General features: G+C 35.9%; 1 protein-coding gene across 1 annotated transcript; it reads left to right on the top strand.

The window, feature by feature from the left end:
• The first annotated feature begins 1,554 nt into the window (after positions 1-1,554).
• LOC110162440 (melanin-concentrating hormone receptor 2-like) lies at positions 1,555-15,022 on the top strand. The gene is given in 3 exon segments (XM_020927339.2): positions 1,555-2,023; positions 14,387-14,586; positions 14,589-15,022. Coding segments are annotated over 3 exon segments (1,032 nt in total). The 5' UTR covers positions 1,555-1,625.
• Positions 15,023-20,561: the final 5,539 nt, after the last annotated feature.

The raw sequence follows: 20,561 nt of genomic DNA, 5'->3' as shown, positions 1-20,561 counted from the left end.
TAACAGGTCAAATAAACCATAAAATGACTGTCATATTGCAATTTGTGTCCCTACCTCCCCAAACCAGGGAGAATGGGGAGGTAGGATGTATGTATGCCCCCTAGGACCCATAGTAGTCACTTTGCTCTAAATACCCCATATGGAGCTAACCTTTATTTCTCATTATCCCATTGTCCACTTTTCCACACTCATCCTTAATATATTCTCTAACCTTTAAGAGCTCACAAATAATCCGTGAGACACACATAAGAGGCTGTTGTGGTCAAAAGCCAATCCGCCGGTGAGGAGCGTGTTTCTGGAGGCGCTGTAATGCCCGCTGAACCTCCCAGCGGTCTCTTCCACATGACCCACTGTTGGACATGTGCTGAGCGGCTCCTGCTGAGCCCTCTTCTCTTGGATCAGAAAGCTCATAAGAGACAACGTGACATATGTTATACAAGATCCTCCCTCCTCTCCAATGATGGCAGTAGGAAATGCCAAAGAGTGTGTTCTTAACCAGGTTTTCAAAACAAAAGCATTGTGTGTACTTTTGAATTTAATTAAAATGGAGAGGACACTGAGACACTGGGGTTATATGAGGAGCTGTAAGGGAAACAGGTGTTCTTATTTGATTTAGGGATTAGCAGACGGATAATGTACCACCAAGAAAATTGGGATAATAAAATCAGATTTATGCTGACATTCTAATAACTTTGTTGTAACTTAAGTAAAGAAAAGTTGTTGAAATACATTCAGTGTTATAGAATTAAACAATATGTTCTACTTTAGTTTATTTTTACAGGTTTACAGATGATAGAAAATATATGCTTTTTTTGTATTTCATAATAAAGCCACATGTAGAATATTTTACATTTTACATTTCTGTTCAAACCTGCTGAACTGAAAGGATTAGCTTCTTCTGTGTGTGTGTGTGTGTATGTGTTGAATAATCACAAGTAAATACAGCAAAGTGGGAGGAGATAGGGGGTAGATGAAAACAGAGCCTCAAATGCAGAACAACACAGGATTACACAAACGAAAAATGCAAAAATGTATGAATGAACAGAAATCAAACTCTGAGTAAACTTCTTTAAAAATGGTATGTGGTGATTTACAAATGAATTACATTTAAATTAAAATTGTTAATCTTAAGAACAAACCAACACGCACCGTTACTTTAATTTGAGAAAACTAATAAATAATATTATATATAAATAATAATATAACACTTTGTACTAGACACTGTTATGTTCGGTCCATCAGAGAGTAAATAAGTGGCTGACATCTGAAGTGAGCCGCCCAAGTAATTTACGCAGTGGACGCACGGCCCCTCTGTCTTCCGCTATTTGCTCTGGTATCACATGAAAAGATGTTAAAGGGAGGGCTTTGCGTCCTGGGCAGCACTACGCGTCTGGTAAAGCGCACAGGAAGAATGTCAGAGAAAGTTGTGTGGGAGATGAGCGCGCAACAAGAAGCGCCACGGCTCGATTAAACCTGTCCCGGAGTGTTTAGATATAATTTCTTCACACTGGTGAGTGGAGAGAACAGGAGCAGAGAGAATATTTACTCTTGAAAAGCGCGCGACTTTCCCGGATAACTTTGGAGAGCTTGCGCGAGCTCTGGAGCGCTTGGCACAAGACGCAACAATGAATGACACGGAGATATTCTGCAAAAACAACCAAACAGAGAACTTAACCGACTCATCATGTCCCACTCCGTCCCCGTACAGCTACATCGACATCACCACGTTTATGCACATCTTTCCATCCATCTATGGCATCCTATGCTCTGTCGGAGTCATCGCCAACGGACTGGTTATTTACGCAGTCGTCGCGTGCAAGAAGAAGATGGTATCGGATATTTACGTGTTAAACCTGGCTATTGCAGACATGCTGTTCCTGCTGGTCATGCCTTTCAACATCCACCAGCTGGTCCGGGACCGGCAGTGGGTGTTTGGAAACTTCATGTGCAAGGCGGTGGTGGTGGTGGACGTGAGCAACCAGTTCACCACGGTGGGCATTGTCACAGTGCTGTGCATTGACCGGTAAGACCACACTGACTAGTAACTGCAAAACTGTTTTTAAAATGACAAACCTCACCCAGGATTACACCAGAATTACATTCAGCAAAATATTAACCAAAGTTAATATGAGACATTAGATTTTACTGTGCGTCATAATTATAGCCTACAGTCTTTTAAAAATAGAGCAGTAAATGGATTTTCTCAGGAAATATTTTGAATCACTGTCACAAATGTGGCAGTTTAAGAGATTACCCTCATTATTCTCCATATTTTTCTTCTCTGATATAGGCTAATGTAAAAAAAAAAAAAAAAAAAAAAAAAGTCTCCTTTACTTTTGCTGTGGAAAGAATCAAGTATGTTGGGTAGAGGAGATGAGCTATTTTCAGTGAAGTTTTTTTCAAAGAACCCTAAGCAAAATGACTAACTGTTCTGTTTATTTTGAGCTGTAGGAGGTACACTGTACTATCAGAACCGGATGTTTAAATCCTGTTTGTGTGGGATTTGTTTGGCAGCAAATTAGTCTGGATCCTTTTGAGACAGATTTGATATTATTGAGGTACACTCTTGTAAAGCTGATTAAACATATAAAATAGGTTGCATAAATATGTAAACATGACTAATTAATCAATGTAAATGAATGCTAAACCCAGTATTCTGTACATTCAAATATGGTGACAACATGGGGTGGGTGGTTGTGATGACAAGTTGATTTAGCTGATTAAATGAGAAACGCTGCATTGCATTTTCAACATTAAGTCCCGATATATTACTATTATTTTATGTATTTTTGTGCTTTCTAATTGTGATATATATGAGGTATAATGCAAAAAACATGTCATATTATTATTATTTGAGTAGGTAATACTAGTACCTGTTTAAAAGTTCTTTATTACGCAAAATGAACTCTTGTGAGCTATTTTGCTGAGTTGTGTTTTGTTTCATTCACACACATTTCTCTAACCCTTTATTATTAGTCTGTTTGCATGTCTAAAGCTCAAAATGCTCTTTTCCAACTTGTGATTTCATGTAGTAGTAGTTTTCAAGGTAACAGCTACCTTTTATCTTTAGTTCAGTATCCAGATGATTGTAATGAAGGTGTGTGAATCTTAAAAATTCAGTGGAGTATTGCCACATGATATCACAAGGTGGAACAGAGTGTTTTCAGTTTGAAAACACAATGGTGGGTAAGTTTTTGATGAGGAAACATTATAACATAGATCAGAAAATGGTGTATGGATGCTTTACTTATAGCTGCATTGCTTTTACTTGACTGAACTTTGCACATACCCTCATTTGTAGTGGTACTAATGGATATAACATCACATGTTTAATTAGTAGTAGTGACAGTTTCCACATTTGTAGTACTGTATTGAATATTTCTTCAGTCTTTTGAGAACCCTGAGAAACAAACACATGAGCCATTTGCTTTGATGCTCAGTCTACACTGAGATCAATAAGTACAAAACATCACATGCAACCATTACACTTATAAAAACTAAAATCTAGCCAAGTTTGTTTATTTGAACATTTTAATTTGTAAATAAAAAATAAAAAAAATGCAAAATGATCTACCAATAGAAACAAGATTTTTATACTTAAAATATAAAAATACATCTTGCTACACTTGAGAAAACCAAACTCTTTGCAAAGGTGCATTGTGTATCTTTTCGATATTGCTTTGTCTGAAATGTTTCACTGTATGGTATTAAACCTTTCTATCATGGACAAGTTATAGGTCAGATCTGTGGAGGAGCAACTTCACTCACTGTCAGAATGCCATTTTTTTTTTCTTCAGGTATTTCTGAGCTATAAAACCGCCCGTAATTTAATAAATGTAAGACAGAGCTGTTTAATGTCATATGGTGGGACATTCCAGGCAGAGCAATGACATCTCCATAGAAACAAGCAAGTTACATAGGGCACCTTTAAAATTAGAAACAAACTCTAATGTTGCTTGAATTAAGAAATACACACTTATTCCATTGGCAGATAATTTGGTTGATAGGTAGATAAAGTCAAATGCTCTTAATATAATAATAATAATAATAATAATTCTACACGGCAAAAAACAATATCTAAGTAAGTAAGTTAAAATTACTTAAATTTTAACTTACTTAGATATTGTTTTTTGCTGTGTAGAATTATTGTGAAAGTGAGACATATTATAGGCACACAACAGATCTAGAAGTGTCTTTAGGTTCTATGTTTTATCTTCGACCTTCTAAATGTTTTTCGAACGCTGTTGGCTGGCCCTGCATTAGCGTTGTGTACATTATTGAAAGGAAAAGGCGGGTGACATTACACAGTGCAGCTCATAAAATTGTTCGCCCATACGTCTCTGAGGAATGAAGTGCCATTATGTTGGAGATTTCAGCTTAAATACTCCTCTGTGTCCCTGTTGCTTTTTCCATTCCATTTTCTGTCCTCCACCTCTCCATTTAAATCAGCTGTAAGATCAAACACTGGAAATGGATGTTTAGAGGCCTATGGTGTCTTATGGGTTCCCCTGATTAATATATAACTCTGTTTCTAATGAGTTTTGTCTGTTTGTTGAAGGATCAAATGTAGAAAACACATTTACTTACATGCTTTATGCAGTATCTTACATTATGTAGCAGGTGAAGATTAGGAAGTATATGTTTGGACAGTAGTAATAATGATGATGATTGTAGTTTTGATCATTTTAAAGTGCAATATGTAACTTTTTTGTGGAGTTTGTCACCTGCTTGTTTCCATGGAGATTTTATTGCTTTATTATTAAAAAGCTCCATGGGTTAAAGTTATATGGTTAAATTGGTTAAACGTTCTAAAATACGCAAAACTGAGCTTTAAGACATGTTATAATGTTCATAGCTCATTAAAACATACATGGAGTTGTGTTTTGATTAATTCACTGTCTACATTTCTAAAGCTCAAAATCCACTTTGCACCTTGTGATGTCACAAAGTGGTAGTTTTCAATTTAACAAACTCCTTTTATCTTTAGTTCAGTAGAGATGTAGCCAGGCTGGCACCACCTAGTGCCTCCGCTCACTTCATTTCTCTCCAGCGACTAGGTCAGGAATCGGAATACAATAGATGATTTGCAAGAACCCCAGAAGTTGTAGATCGCGCACCGACCAATAAGTGAAGAGCTGTGAAGCCACGATGTCAAACTCAAGTGCCTGTCTGAGTCCCTTTTGTAGTACAGCACAACAGTAAACAAAGTGGTCGAGATGGATGTAGACAAAGCCATACATTCTGTTTTGGCAACTATTCCTGAGATCAAGAATTTAAAGCCGGAGCAAAGAGAATGTTTGGTGAATTTTATCAAGGGGAAAGACGTTATTTCCCTTCTTCTTACAGGATTTGGTGCATTACATACGTCACAACCAAATAGCAGAGATTGGTTAAATTAAAAAGTACAGTTGAGTGAAAGAATCCTAATGCTGCAAGGTCAGACGGTTTCCATGAAGTGAAACCGGCTGATGAATCAGGCTATTAGAGATGGGCAATTGGATAAAATTATCCAAATAATTCTAGTGAAGGTGTGTAAAATTTAAAAACACAGTGGATCACTTCTTGTATTACAACATGACATCACAAGGTGGAACAGAGTGTTTTATGCTTGAGAGAAGAACTCTAAAGTTTAAATATGCAGGATTTTTTGTGTTAAAATGTATGTATGAAATGAAACAAAACTCCATGTATGTTTTTGATTAGGAAGAAACAAGGGTTCTTGAAGGTTAAGATCTCTGTGCAGGAAATGAATTCAATGTAATATCCTCAAGAAACATGGAAACCCAACATGAATGGGTGGATGGTTAGAGAGGCGCTATAAACGTGACCTTTTACTGTAAACAACTCTGTAATAGCTGTTGAAATAGATGTAGCATTGACAGTATATCCATGGGTATATTTTTGGAATGGGAAAAAGTCCTCAAAATGTTAGACATAACAAAAAACTGAAACATGAATGAAAGCAAAAATTGAAAAGGAAAAAAAAGTCCATTCAAGTCCATATTTTGAAAAGAAAAAGTCTACAGGTTTTGGACTCTTGACAGGAACTATCCCCAGTATAAAGCAGCTTGAGAGATAAAGATTAAATTTAATATGAGAAATTCATGTCTGAAATAGGCAAAATCAGATCTGCAGACTAGGAAGGGAAACATACCTGTATGAGACAATAGATAGACAAAAGCCTCCAAATATAGTCAAATGGTTGAGGTCTTGGGTAGCTTTCAAATATTAAATCCATAATAAAAAGTGAGAGGACCTTGTAAGTGAGATTCAGGAAAAAGGATTGGAGCAGCATGACCACTACCTAAATAGAATCAGATAAAAGGACTCTATTGTCAGATTGCACCAAAAGATATAGATTTCATGTCCGTCCATTTTAGTTGTTAGTGATAAAACCAGGAACATCTCTACATCTCTCTGTCTTATTGGATGTTGTATCTTGAAAACATGATTTGATGAAACACCCGTGCAACTTTTTTGTTTTTTGTTATAGCCAGAATCCATCTTATCAGCAAGAAGACTGAAATACACTGTTAAAGTGGTATAGATAAGTTAAAATTACTTGAATTAGTACTATCATCTTAATTGGAGTGAATTTAATTTGACAAAGTAAAATAATCTGCAAATGTAAATTAATAATAAACGTATATTTGATTCCACTGGGAGATAATTTAACTTTAAAGTCAATAATTTTTTTGCAGTGTAGCATTTCTGTTGTTGTCTATGAAGTGGTTAGCATATATTTTAATGCAAATGTGACTCACTTTGAAAATACAGGAGAGAAATGTTTAAGTATTGCAAGTTTACATACAAATTTGGTGTGGTAGTAGCTATAATAGAACCATTTTGTTTGATAGTTACTATAAGGGAATAAATGTTTTGTAAATCATGACACAAATGAGCAATTCTTTTTGTTTACTGCCTTCCTCAGAAGCATCATGTGATGGTGTACGTAACAGCTGCTTTACACGGTTTTGCCAGTAGAGAAAACTTACGCCCCCTACTGCCTGACCTCTTCTCCAGGGCTGCAGTCTATGTGTGTGACAAGCTGTATGCTCCCGCGTCACGATTTATGCTCATTGGACCTTGTTGGGGATCTCGATGGCATTTCGATAGTGCGCTGACTTCATGTGTTGCAGTTCCTGTTTTCTGCAAGCTTTATTTTATTTATTTATTTATTTAGGTAAAACAAGGACAATGAACAAAGAATATTAGTCTAAGAGAGAAAAGATGCTCTGTGCCAGATTAAGCTGCAAGCTGCTTTCCATCTGCAGTTCTTGGGCAAGTACAAAAGACTTTACATGAAAGCACCACTTTGTTCAAAACTTTCTTTCAAACTTTGAGAAAGGTTCATTCTCTCTTCAGTTTTAAACTTATTAAAAAACTAAACTTATAGCAAATAGCAATTATTTTTGTCAGACAGGAGCCCTTTACCAATAAACATGACAAAATTTAAAAAATCATAACAATTCTAATAGTGTCAATAATCTTTTTTTTTTTTTCTTTTTTTTTTTCTTTTGTATAAGATGTAAAAGTTTGACACTTCTTCTGCCTTGTCGAAGTCTGTATCATCTCATTTCATGCAAGTGTTGTGCATGTCAGTCAGAAACATAAATGACAGTGTACTGCTGGGAGGCTCTGAGCAGACAGTGTATAAGTTTTAATATTGACGTGACACTTTGTTGCACCTTTCATTTGCACTTTGAGTTATTTATGAATGCAATAGTGTCAGGGAGGATTGGACTATGACAAGATGGTCTGCCAAGATATTTCCTTATTTTTAGTGCAAGCACAGTCAGCTCAATAAGGACACGTTTCAACTGGAAAACTTTTCTACAGTTCAACTTGCAGAGAGATTTTTTTCTTATTTATGGCTTTGGCTGACACCCATATATTGATTTATGTTTACTGATGTTACTGCCTCACTAATAGTGCACTCGTGTCTTAGGAGTCCATCTTACATTGGTTAATACACATGCAAAATTTTAAGTCATGGCAGAGCAAGTGGCATTCAAGAATAGACTGAAACATTAGAGCTTTTAGAGTCATATTGATTTACATCTAAGTGGAGTGTAACCAGTGAACTGTACTTTAGTAATTTATATACAGTAGGTCTGTTTTGATTAATCAGAAATACTTAAGTTAAAGGTCCTATATTACACAAAATGGACTCTTGTGAGCTCTTGTGTTATAATGATGTTACCTCATCAGAAATATACCCGGAGTTGTGTTTTGTTTCATTCACACAGGTTTGAATAATCCTTTATTATTAGTCTGTCTACATCTCCAAACTCAAAATGCTCTGTTCCACCTTGTGATGTCATGAAGTGGTAGTTTTTGAGCAATTACAGGGCTCAGTTCATGATTCTAGTGAAGGTGTATGGACTCTAAAAACACAATCGAGTGTTTTCTGTTTGAGAGAAGAACTCACCCAAAATATGCAGGATTTGTGTGTTGTGTGAATAAAACAAAGCACAACATAAATTTTAAAAAAATAGCGTAATGTGTTAATGTGTCTGTTGTGCCAGTCCCTATCAAAAAAGCCAACAACTAAAAAGTAATAAAATAGCTGCATGCATTACAGTTTGCAACTAAATGTAATCACAAGTTAACTTCAGACGTAATATTTTTCTTTCCAGTGAATACTTTCAAGGTAGCCAGGGTGGCGCCACCTAGTGCTCGATTTCATTTCTTTCCAGGGACTAGGTCATTAATCGGAACACACTAGATGGTTTGCAAAAACCCTGGAAGTGCGAGTCTGGGCACCAGCCAATCAGCAAAGAGCCATGCATTCTGTGTTGGCAACGGTTTCCGAGATCAAGGATTTAAAGCCTGAACAAAGAGAATGTTTGCTGAATTTTATAAAGGGGAAAGATGTTATTGCCCTTCTTCCTACGGGATTTGGGAAAAGCTTAATATACCAGATAGCCCCTTTAATGGCGCATTACATACGTCATAACCAAATAGCAGCGATTGAATAAATAAAAAAGTACCGTATCGTCGGGAGAACAAATCCTAATGCTGTGAGGTCAGGCGCTTTCCACAAAGTGAAACTGGCTGATGAATCAGGCTACTTTTAATGTGCACTGTGCAGCTTTTCTGATGGAGAGTGTCACCTGCTTGTTTTCATGAAGGTGTTATTGCTTTCTCCAGAATGTTTTATGGTAGAGGTTAACCCTATCTATCTCAAGGGAGACAACTATAGGCTACATTACAGGTCAGATCTGTGGAGAGGTAACTCTATTCACAGAGAAAACGACTGTATGTTTGAGCAATAGAAATACCCGTAATGAATAAATGCTTGATAGATGTAGCAAACCCACCACCAGAAAAGTTGTGCAATACATTTTTAACTCTTAGTAGTCTACAATTCTTATCCAGAGTTGATAATCAGTATTTCCAGTTCATTTTAATATATTTTATAGTAATTACTCCAAAAATAACATATCGATTTCACGTCCAGTAATCATTTCAAACAAATAGTTCTGATTAATAATATGAAAACTCCAGTGTGTCCTGTTTCCGGAGTAACAGTGTGATGATTCTCATGCACTAACACAGAGAGCACTGTCCTGCACACTTCTCCACACCATCTGAAAAAGTGCAATTCTCTCCACTTCACTCACACTTTACTAGACAAAGTGGCCATTCATTTCCTGCAAATGTTTTGACGACCAGCTGAGCCCAGGCAGCTCTGTGCAGATATATTAAATACACAGTCTCCCACAGAAAAGGGAATAAAATAGTGTGCAATTTTCAAGTAGCAAAAGTAAATGACTCTAATTTGCCCCTTCGCCTTACCTTATCGGGTTACAGATGGGGCAGTAAGATCTCTGATTTTGGAGCACTTTTATTTCATTCTGTGATTCTCTCGACAGCAGTCTGTAAAGTGCAGATGGAGAAGAGAATTATCGGGCAGATTTTGGAGATTTGTGACTGAGCTCAAACCTGTGTCCTCAATGAGTCAGCTGTGGCTGGACTACAGTGCATAAATTAACCATATTGCCTTTCTGTCAAATCGTGGGCTAACGTTCAATGCACTTTTTTTTCTTTTTTTTTTTTAAACAAAGCAGTTTAACACATAATTATTTTATCATTGTTCCCTTGGCGTCCTTTAAAGGTGTGATGTTTAACTTTTGTGGTGGAGTGTCCATCAAATGGTTTTCTTCGTGGAGACGTTATTGAATCTGTGTATCATTTGTTCATTTGTTTTTCAAGGTAAAACCAAAAATAAGAAAAAAAAACAAAAACAAAAACAAAAAAAACAACTATTTTCCTCTTTATTTGTCTCCTAAACAGATAACAATTTGTTTTTTCAGTTTTTGATTTTGTGTTTAAATGAATACGGAAAAAACAGATAATGGCCATTTCCCATTTCTGTGACTTAAACTGAGATGATGGACTGAACCAGGACTAAACCAAGACAGAGACTGGGACTGAGATCGGGAACAGGACCAGGACTGAGACTGGGACCAGACTGAGACCAGACCAGGACCAGACTGGGACTGAGACCAGAACTGAGACCAGGACTGAGACCGGAAAAAGGATCAGAACTGAGACCGGGACTGAGACCGGGACCATCATCAGAACTGAGACCAGGACTGAGACCAGGAAAAGGATCAGAACTGAGACCAGGACTGAGACCGGGACCAGACCAAAACTGAGACCAGTTTAGTCCCAGTTTAATCTTGTTTAGTCCTGGTTCAGTCCTGGTTTAGTCCGAGTTCATTCTTGGCTCAGTCCGGCATCAAAGTTTAAGTCACGGAAATGGGAAACGGTCATTATCTGTTTTTTTTTTTTTCCATTTTTCATTTAAACACAAAATCGAAAACTGAAAAAACAAATCATTATCTGTTTTTTTCATTTGGTTTTGGAGACAAATAATGAAGAAAATAGTTGTTTTTACATTTTCTTATTTTTGGTTTCATATTGAAAAATTAATGAATGATACACAGATTTGATTGCTTTGTCTGGAATGATTCACAGTACAAAATTTTTCTATGTTCAAGGAGACCAAACCAGTTGCAGGTCAAATCTGAGAGAGGTGACCCCACTCACAGTCAGAATGCCTGCTTTTCTAGGTGCTTTTGTAGCTTAGAAATACACCTGCACCTGTAACTGAATAAATGTAAAGTAGACCTGTTTAATGTCATACTGTGGAACATTTCAGGCAGAGCAGTTACATAGAAACAAGCAGATGACCGACACCCAACCAACAAGTTACATAGTGCACCTTTAAAGTGAATATACCAGGTTTCCATGTTTAGTTAAGTAACAGCTGAGAAGAAGGAGTAAAAAAACAGGAAGTGGGAGTTCTAAATCAGCGTATCTATGTCTGTCATCAACATGAGAAAAATTCAAACCAAAATACAGGGACAATTTTTGCACAAGGAACACATTTTTTTGAGAAATCTAACATTTATACAACCAGTTATCACTAGGGAAATGTCTCAATCCTATTTTAAAATTCAGAAGTTAAAATCAAGTATATAACCAAATTTGGATGAAAGGTCAGTTTCTCACAATCCTTTTCTTATTATTTTATTTGCGTACTTGTTTCCATTCAAAACAATACATATTTGGGATTGTATATCAAAGATTAACAATTATATCAGTGTTGTCCATCATGAACCACTGATTTATATACCAAAAAGGTATTAACATTCATTTTTATTAGTCTAATCATAATTACTATGGACCAGAACTTGTTAACATTATGGCTGCTATGGCATATGTTATCTGCAGCCTGTGTTCAACCAGGAATTAAAATTACAAACTTTAAATTGTAAAATTATAAACTATAAAAAACTAAGAAAGATTTTTAGTGAAACCTTAAAGCTGCAGTAATGTTGCAGACAAAATTAGACTAAAATAAAAGCATATTGTTGTGTTTTTTTTGCCTGCAGTAGGGCTTCCACCTGCTTGTTTCCATGGAAATGTTGTTCCTCTGGCTATAATATTCCACAGTATGGCATAAAACCCTTCTGTCTCCATGGAGAAGTTGCAAAGTGGTCTTAACTTTCTATTTCCACGTCGTGCCACCTTAAGAAAGTTACTGTACCTTTGAATATAATCATGTTAAATGTGTTTTAGTGAAATGAACAGTCTAACCTGTCCATGATCTTTGAGGTTCTCTGCTGTCAACAGTTGAAGGCTAATGTAATGAAGGATCTATATAAAACTCTCCACTTAATCAGAAAGAGTTACTTAAGTTTCCTTCAGTTCAAAGAAAATGTCTGTGAAAAAGTCAGTGCAAATTAGGTGAAGAAGTTATCTGACAATTATTACTGACTTCTGAAAACGAAACCTTCAAACTGACTGTAATAAAAAAACAAACAAACAAAAAAAAACAACAAAAAAAAACAAAACACACACACATTTAAACAGACAAAAATTAAAATCTTGCCAAAGATATTTCTCTTAAAAAAACTTCAACTTTTGTATGATTTCACACAAGTGTAAAAAGTCAAAGTCATCTTTTAACTGTACTGCTATTTGTGTAACAGCACAAATCAGCCCACCTGTAATTCAAATTCTGTTCTTTCTGGTCAGATTAAATTGTTAATTGTTGGTCAGATTAGAAATGTTAAAATAAAGGTCAGATTAAAGTTTAACAAAGCCTCAGACAGAGCAGTGCTTACAGATTGCATCACATCCTCAGGGAATATTTATGACATCATTTGCAAAGTTTGAATAGAGAAATCCAGTTTTTGTCCCCATCTGAGACTAGGGCATCGTCACATTCTTAAACCTGAAAACTACCAATAGTGTGTCTATGATAGATTTGTGTGGTACTGCATGTAGTCAAGGACAAATCCCCTCTCAAGGATAATGAAATTGACTTCACCTTCCTTGCCAAAGCTAAACTATGCAAACGTCTATCATGAGAACACATTCTGAAGTATGATATATTGCTGAAGTATATATACACAATAGACAATAATATTGAAACTAATTTATGACACTGACACAAAAACCATAAAGTGATATTATACCCCACAAAACTATTCTAAATGTACAATTTTGTAGAATAAAACACTTGAGTTTGTGTCATAGATGTTATAAATTCAACCTTTTACAACTTAAATTATATATATAAAAAATAAATAAATAAATAAAATGGAGAGGCAACACAGCTCACAGTCAGAATGTAACGTGTAATTGAGCAGTTTAATGACATGCTGTGGAACATTCCAGGCAGAGCAGTAATATATCCATAGAAACAAACAGGTGACCAGTGTTGGGAAGGTTAATTTTAAAATGTATTCCCCTACAGATTACAGATTACATATCCCAAAATGTAGTTTGTAACGGAATCCATTAAGTTACTTCAGGTGAGTAACGTAATCTGAATACTTTGGATTACTTGATTTGCTGTAGAGAAGCAAAGACTAGGATATCGCAGCATAAGATGTTTTGTTTGCTAAAAGAAAGAAAAGAGTTTACTTAACCGTATTAAAAATATTATTGATAGAAGAGGAGGAGACACGTCCACGCAGCATGATTTAGTCCTGTTTTAGTCCTGGTTTAGTCTTGTTTTAGTCCTGGTTTAGTCCTGATTTAGTCCTGGTTTAGTCCTGGTTTAGTCTTGTTCTGATTTAGTCCTGGTTTAGTCCTGATTTAGTCTTGTTTTAGTCCTGATTTTACATCTGGTTTAGACCTGGTTTTAGTCCTGGTTTAGGCCTGGTTTAGACCTGGTTTAGACCTGGTTTAGACCCGGTTTAGACCTGGTTTAGACCTGGTTTAGATCTAGTTTAGACCTGGTTTAGTTTCCAGCAATGAGTGGAATTAAGGAAAAAAAAAAGGGGAGATATAGCCGAAAATGTGAAAATAGGAGAACAGGAAAATACCTTCATGTAATCCATTTATTTCAACAAAGTAACTGTAATCCAATTACCATTCATTGAAACAGTAACTGTAACCGAATACAGTTACTCATAATTTGTACTCTGATTACGTAACCCCGGTACATGTAATCTGTTACTCCCCAACACTGCAGGTGACAGACCCCCAACAAAAAGTTACATAGTGTACCTTTAAAGTAAATATAACAGGTTTTCATGGTTTCTCTAATCATAGTTTTATATCAGTTGAGTTTGTGGAAAAAAGTTAAGAAGAATGGGTACTAGTACAAGAACAGGAAGTAGAAGTTCTAAATCATCATCCAATATCGTGAACTAGAAAAAAAATTAATCCAAAATGCAGATTTAACATCTTAAATTGTATTATATAGTCCAAAAAATAACTATTAATTTCTCAGTAGTGCAAAGAAAATGTACACATCGTAAATACTGACCCCCCAAAAATACTGTTCCAGCTTTCATATAGTGAAGTTGATGTAGTATTTATCATAACAGGCCTAACTATGCTTTCTTATCTCCTGCAGGTACATAGCTATTGTCCATCCCACATCAGAACGCAGGACCATCCAGTGGACCATCATCATAAACCTGCTGGTGTGGGTGGGCAGCTTCCTCCTCACTGTCCCCGTCATGCTCTACGCCAAAGTGGAAAAACGTCAAACTATGGAGGTCTGTATGATGTACCTGGACGGGCCTGAAGATATGTACTGGTACACGCTCTACCAATCCTGGGCTTCATCATCCCCCTCATCATCATCAGCACCTTCTACTCGCTCACCTTGTATCATGTGTTCAGCTCCATACGCCGGGTCAAACGCAAGCAGTCGGTTTGGGCCAAAAGGGCCACCAAAATGGTTCTCATGGTCATTGCATTGTTTCTTATTTGCTGGTCGCCCTATCACGTGATTCAAGTGATCAATTTGAGCAACAACACCCCGACCATCGCCTTCATCTATGCCTATAACATAAGCATTTGTCTGAGCTATTCACACAGCTGTATCAATCCGCTTATGCTGCTGATTTTTGCTCAAAATTACCGTGAGCGACTCTGCAAAAGGAACGCCCTGCACAGCTCTCAGCATTCGTCCAAAGTCACAGTGGTTAAAACGGATGGATCGAGCACGGTGAATGACCCCAGTTATCGCTGCACAGTAATATGACTGCAACTGTGTATAAAGACTACATATTCAACAACTGCTCAATCAAACTATATTGGAAACCTCGGTGTACGCAACTGTGCACACAGGACATGCCATTTATATCTGATCTGGAAAAACTGAGGGAATTTTAACTTTTTATCGTCAAATGTTTATGCAGATTCAACAAACTTTATTGCTTGTGTACGAGGGACAATTCAATGATTCTTATTAGCAAGAAAATTAAACCATGCTGGTCAGTGTCTACTTGAAATCGTGATCTTTGTAAAAAAGGAGCATTTAAAGGTGCATTATGTAACTTTCTGGTGGGGAGTCTGCCACCTGCTTGTGTCCACTGAGATATTTTGGCTTTGTCTGGAACATTCCACAATATTGCATTAAGCTTCTTCCCTGCTTATCACCCTCGGCATGAGTTTAATGACATACTTTGGAACATTTCAGGCAAAGAAATAACATCTCCATGGAGGCAAACAGGTGTCAGACCCTCAGTAGTGCACCACAGTGGGTTTGAACAAAAATGTCTGTCAGATTATATTTTATTTGTTGAAGCACTTACGATTTGACAAATGGATCTGCTCAAAACCCAGGCTGAAATCTCCCAACTGATTTGATTGCGGTTAACTTAAGTCTCATGACATGTGGGTCAGGGAGGTTGGAGTAAGTGGGGCAAACAGGAGTAGATTGTGAATCATTGGCCTTGTCTGCTCTAGATTAACTGTCTATGCTTGTGCTGTGCCTATAAAGCTCCCACAGAGACCAACAACTGAAGTGGAAACCAAAATACCACGAAGGGTTACGCCATTAAGACTTATTTATACTCACTCACTATTTCTGTTCACTAAAGCTATTGTATCCAAATACTACAGGAAGTCAGTGTTATCATTTTGTATGAATTACTTTTGTTTTCACACCCTGGTTGGTGCAAAAATATAGATTTAAGGGCCAACATTTTCTAACTTTAGTGTTCCTAACACTAAAATGTGCCTCTGAATATGCAGTAATACAGAACATAGTAACCCTGCTTTTCTTATATCAGATGTCCAGTTTCCATTTTAAATTAGGCTTACATCAGACACAATTCTGCTATAGTCAGCGATGGGAAGAATACTTTGAAAATGTTCTTACTATTAGTAGTTACAGATTTCTTAATACCTGATTAATTAAAATGTATTTTGTAATGTACTTTGATACATGGTCCAAGCAGAGTATTGTATTCTGAATAATTAAACAGCATTTAAATTATAAAGACAAATAAATAAACAATATAACATTACAAACAGCCTTACATCACACATGGAATGGTGTTTAATATTTGACATATGACATGTATTTTTCCCACTAGTTATGTGCAGTTTCAAACCTAAATTGTGTGATTAAGTACCACAATGTATCCCTTTGATTTTAGGAAAGTAACTGAATACCACCAAATGAAAGAGTAACTGTACCAGAATACAGTTACTCAGAATTAGTATTCTGTTACTTGCCAACACTAGCTTGTGACAGCAGAACCCATAGTAAGTATAAAATCTAATATTGAAAAAAATACAGTTCGAGATATATATTTGTATTGCTTGATACACAGGACCACATTACATAAGGAAACAGTTTCTCATGCATATTTCCATGGACAATGAATTCAGAATGAGGGCAGTGTGTTTTTTTTCTAACCTGAAAACACTTTAATACACAAAGATGAATGAATTATTATTACAGATGCAGCAGGTTTGCTCTGACAAATTCATAGATTCATAGTTTTTACACATTTTGGTTTTAATTCATTATGAGAAGTGATAGTTTGGATGCACTGTCCAATGAGAGTAAATTTGATTATTGTAAAAAAAAAAACTTTTCAGCAGATGGTGTTTGTCCATGGTGATGGGTGTTTCTCAGAGCGCAGAGCTCCATGGAGCTCTTTTAGACACTTTTTCATTGCTTTGTTGCCATTGAGACAAGAGTCCATTAAACCACAGACAGACAAGAACAGGTCTGACCTCAGTAGACAGTGTTAACAACACCTTTCATCAGATGACATGAGGTGAAAACATGTGTCGAGAGAAATGTATTTTGTATTACTTTCAGGTGCAGTACATTTGCCTACCTGGTTGTCTCCATGGTTACTACCTGAATATTCCACAGTATGGCATTAAACTTAAATACTCTCATAGAGACAAACAGGTCTGATCTGTGGAGAGGTGATCCTGCTTTCACTAATAATGTTTTTCTCTCACTCTCTTGATTTTATTGAGAAAAACACTGGTAACCGAATAAATGAAAGGTAGAAACATATAAAGCTATACAGTGGAGCGTTTCAGGTAAAACAACAAGGCAGACAAGCAGGTGGCAGACCCCCTGAACTACAAAAGTTAATTAGGATATTTTTTCAAATCTTGAAAGCTGCAGAAATCATTAATTAACTATTAATTAATTATTTAAAACCACATTTTTTATATAATACAAACAACAGTGTGTAGGATAGGCTACAAAGCACACTGATATTGAGCTGTTTTCTTACAAATATTAATAAATGGCTTTGGGGGGTTATATTTACATTATGTATTGTTAAAGTGGTTATTAAGGGGGTTTCACTGTCTCACTGGAGCACTACATGTGATGTATTGTACTATGTATACTGTGTACTGAGTGTTGTGTTAATGGTCACTACAATGTAGAGCTTGTGCTTTCTCTCACTGTGTGGATATAAGAGTGTCCAAATGCGCAAACATGCCCAAAGTGTTTATGTCATTATTATTAAATTCTATGTGAGGTTTATAAGTGATGTTTTTAAAATGGTGGATCATTTCTGTGTAAACGAACACATTCAGTCTATGGGACCACATGCAGCAGTTACTTGGTTTTCAGACTAAGTTGATACACAGGAATTATTGCATTATTGCACAATGGAATTATTGCATTGATATGAAAACTTTAAAGTTACAACAACTTCAATTTTAAGCTTTAATTTAGTCCTGATTAGGTATATTTACTAGGCCAGGATTCCCCAGACTTTTACTTTTACAAAACATAAATGGGTACAATGAGATGCCTATCAGCATTAACTATGTATTAGTGTTAAAAGATGCACTATGTAACTTTTTGGTTGAGGTTCTGTCACCTGCTTGTTTCTATGGATATGTCATTGCTCTGTCTGGAATGTTCCAGTGTATGACATTAAACAGCTCTCTCTTAGATTTATTCAATTACAGGTAGCTTTATAGCTTGAAAATACGGCAGTCTACTAGCAGCGGGGTTGCCTCTCCACAGATCAGACTTGTAACTTGGTCTGGTTTGGTCTCCATGAAAATAGAAAGGTTTAATGCCATACTGTGAAACATTCCAGACAAAGCAATAACATCTCTATGGAAACAAACATTTAACAGACACTCAATGCACCTTTAAAGTTGGAAATCTAAAGTATAATTTTACAGTGACAATAGGAATTTCATACTTGGAATGGTATGGAGAGCTACAAGGTGAAGGAAGATTCTCCACTGGCCTATATGATCATTTGGTTCCTAATTCTTTGGTTAATGGTGTCAATAGCAAAACACAACTCCAGGTATGTTTTTGATGAGGTAACAACATCAAAACATATCAGAGATTTAAGTATGAGACAAAGGTGTCTTTAAAACGTGCCCTCTATTTGATGTATATTTCTGTGATGTTTGAGATAAAGGATTTGACAGTGATCTATTTGTATTATTCAGCCTGACTTAACCCACCGCTTTAACATCCTGGCTGCATTTCAGATTTGAATAAGCAGTTGAGGCAGTGGTGATGGCAAAAATTTATCAAGTTTCCCCTTTGACATATCAACCAAAAAATGTGCCTGCAGTATTCAGATCATGTTTGTGAGTGAATAATACCATTCATTTATCAGGTTCTGCCTAAAAATAAAAAAACACGGGAATTTTGTTGGTGAGCATTGACTATGAAAGAAGGGCCTTTTCTTCATCTTCCTCATCTTGTTACAGAGAATAAGATAACTCAATCACCACAGGTCTCATGCATGTGTCCAAACCATGGCCTTCAAACTAGTTTAATTTAGATAGTGCAGCCAAGGATAAACAAAACAAAACAGTGGATTGGAAAAAAGATCTTACTACATTTTTCTGCAAATCAGGTTAACAGTTTAATTCATGCTGTTTGTTTTTGGTGGATGTTTCATTTGGAAAGCTTAATTGACTTGGATCTAAGGTGTCTCCAATATTTGAGCTTGTATTGTTTTCAGCCTTTAATTCAGACCACTACAAAAGCCAGGACACATTTTCATTGACTTGTTTTGCTTATTTAGAGCAGTGGTGAAAGAAGTACTTATTTTTGTTACTTAAGTAAAAGTACACATGCTCGAAAAAATAAAAAATAAAAAAAAACTCAAGTAAAAGTAAGCATATGACATGAAAAGATTACCCATACCCCCAAAAATGTGCACTTAAAGAATAATAAGTTAAAGTATTTCATGCAAAATTTGAGATCAAATAAAATGTCAAATGTAGAAATGTTTAGTAGAAACAATTGAGTCAATTGTTTTTATTTGTATATATTAGTTTGCTGAAACTATGAATATGGTAAACAATACAGACAATAATACAAAAAAAAAAAAACTTTTACTTTTCAGTCTTGTTCAAAATTGTAGTGGAAAGTAGAAAGTACCAATACCTGGTCTCAAATGTAATGAAGTAAAAGTAAAAAGTATCCATTTTAAAAAGCAAAGAAAAGTAAAGTAAAGTAAAATAAAGTAAAGTACAGTACAGATATGTAAATATTTTACATAAGTACAGTACTATTCTACTTTTCACTTTTACTCATTAGTTGTTAATGCAGATAGGAAATAGAACTAGAAAGTGTGACCAAAATTTGTGCTTTCATCAAAAACTAGTTAGTTAAAGGTGCACATAACTTTTCTAGGCAAAGAAATAACATCTCCATGGAGACAAGCAAATGTCAGAGATCCACAAAGATTCACACACGTTTAAGAATCAACAATTTATTATTATACAGGATGTGGGTGAGGAAAAAGTAGTTTTGACAATTTGCACATATAATTTTGCTTTGTGGTCTTATGATTGAATTGAAATAATTGATGCAGCAAAATGCCCAGTATTACTCAGTTTGAAACAGTTAAAAAGTTATATTTAATAGATAGTCAGTAAATCCTCCAAATATACACGATGGTAAATCATCTTTTGGAATCTCTTGGTTTGCAGAAATGTGCAACATAATTTTTCCAGACTTGGACTGTACCGCCATAGTTTTTTTTTCTGTCTGTCTTTGTGTAATTCAAAGTTTTAATCCAAGGGCTCCACCACAGCCAAACACCTGCGCGGATCAGCTGAAGACAATCAAAACAACTTATTTTTACCAGCTAACCTTCAAGACCTCTTTCTCAGTGCTTTTGATGATAAAAACTGCAAATGAAAAGATCTATCGGCGTTACTTCTGCTTTGTTTGATGTCAACTCCTTTGTGGACTTGTCAGCCTCTGTGTAGTGTCAGCACTTTATGAGAACATACTGTGTTAACATTTGACATTATTAAATAGTAAA

This window comes from Boleophthalmus pectinirostris, unplaced genomic scaffold (genome assembly GCF_026225935.1).
Source record: "Boleophthalmus pectinirostris isolate CB_2022bp ecotype Guang Dong unplaced genomic scaffold, ASM2622593v1 HiC_scaffold_23, whole genome shotgun sequence".
NCBI classification, from domain to species: Eukaryota; Metazoa; Chordata; class Actinopteri; order Gobiiformes; family Gobiidae; genus Boleophthalmus; species Boleophthalmus pectinirostris.
This window is presented reverse-complemented; position numbering and strand designations above follow the sequence as displayed.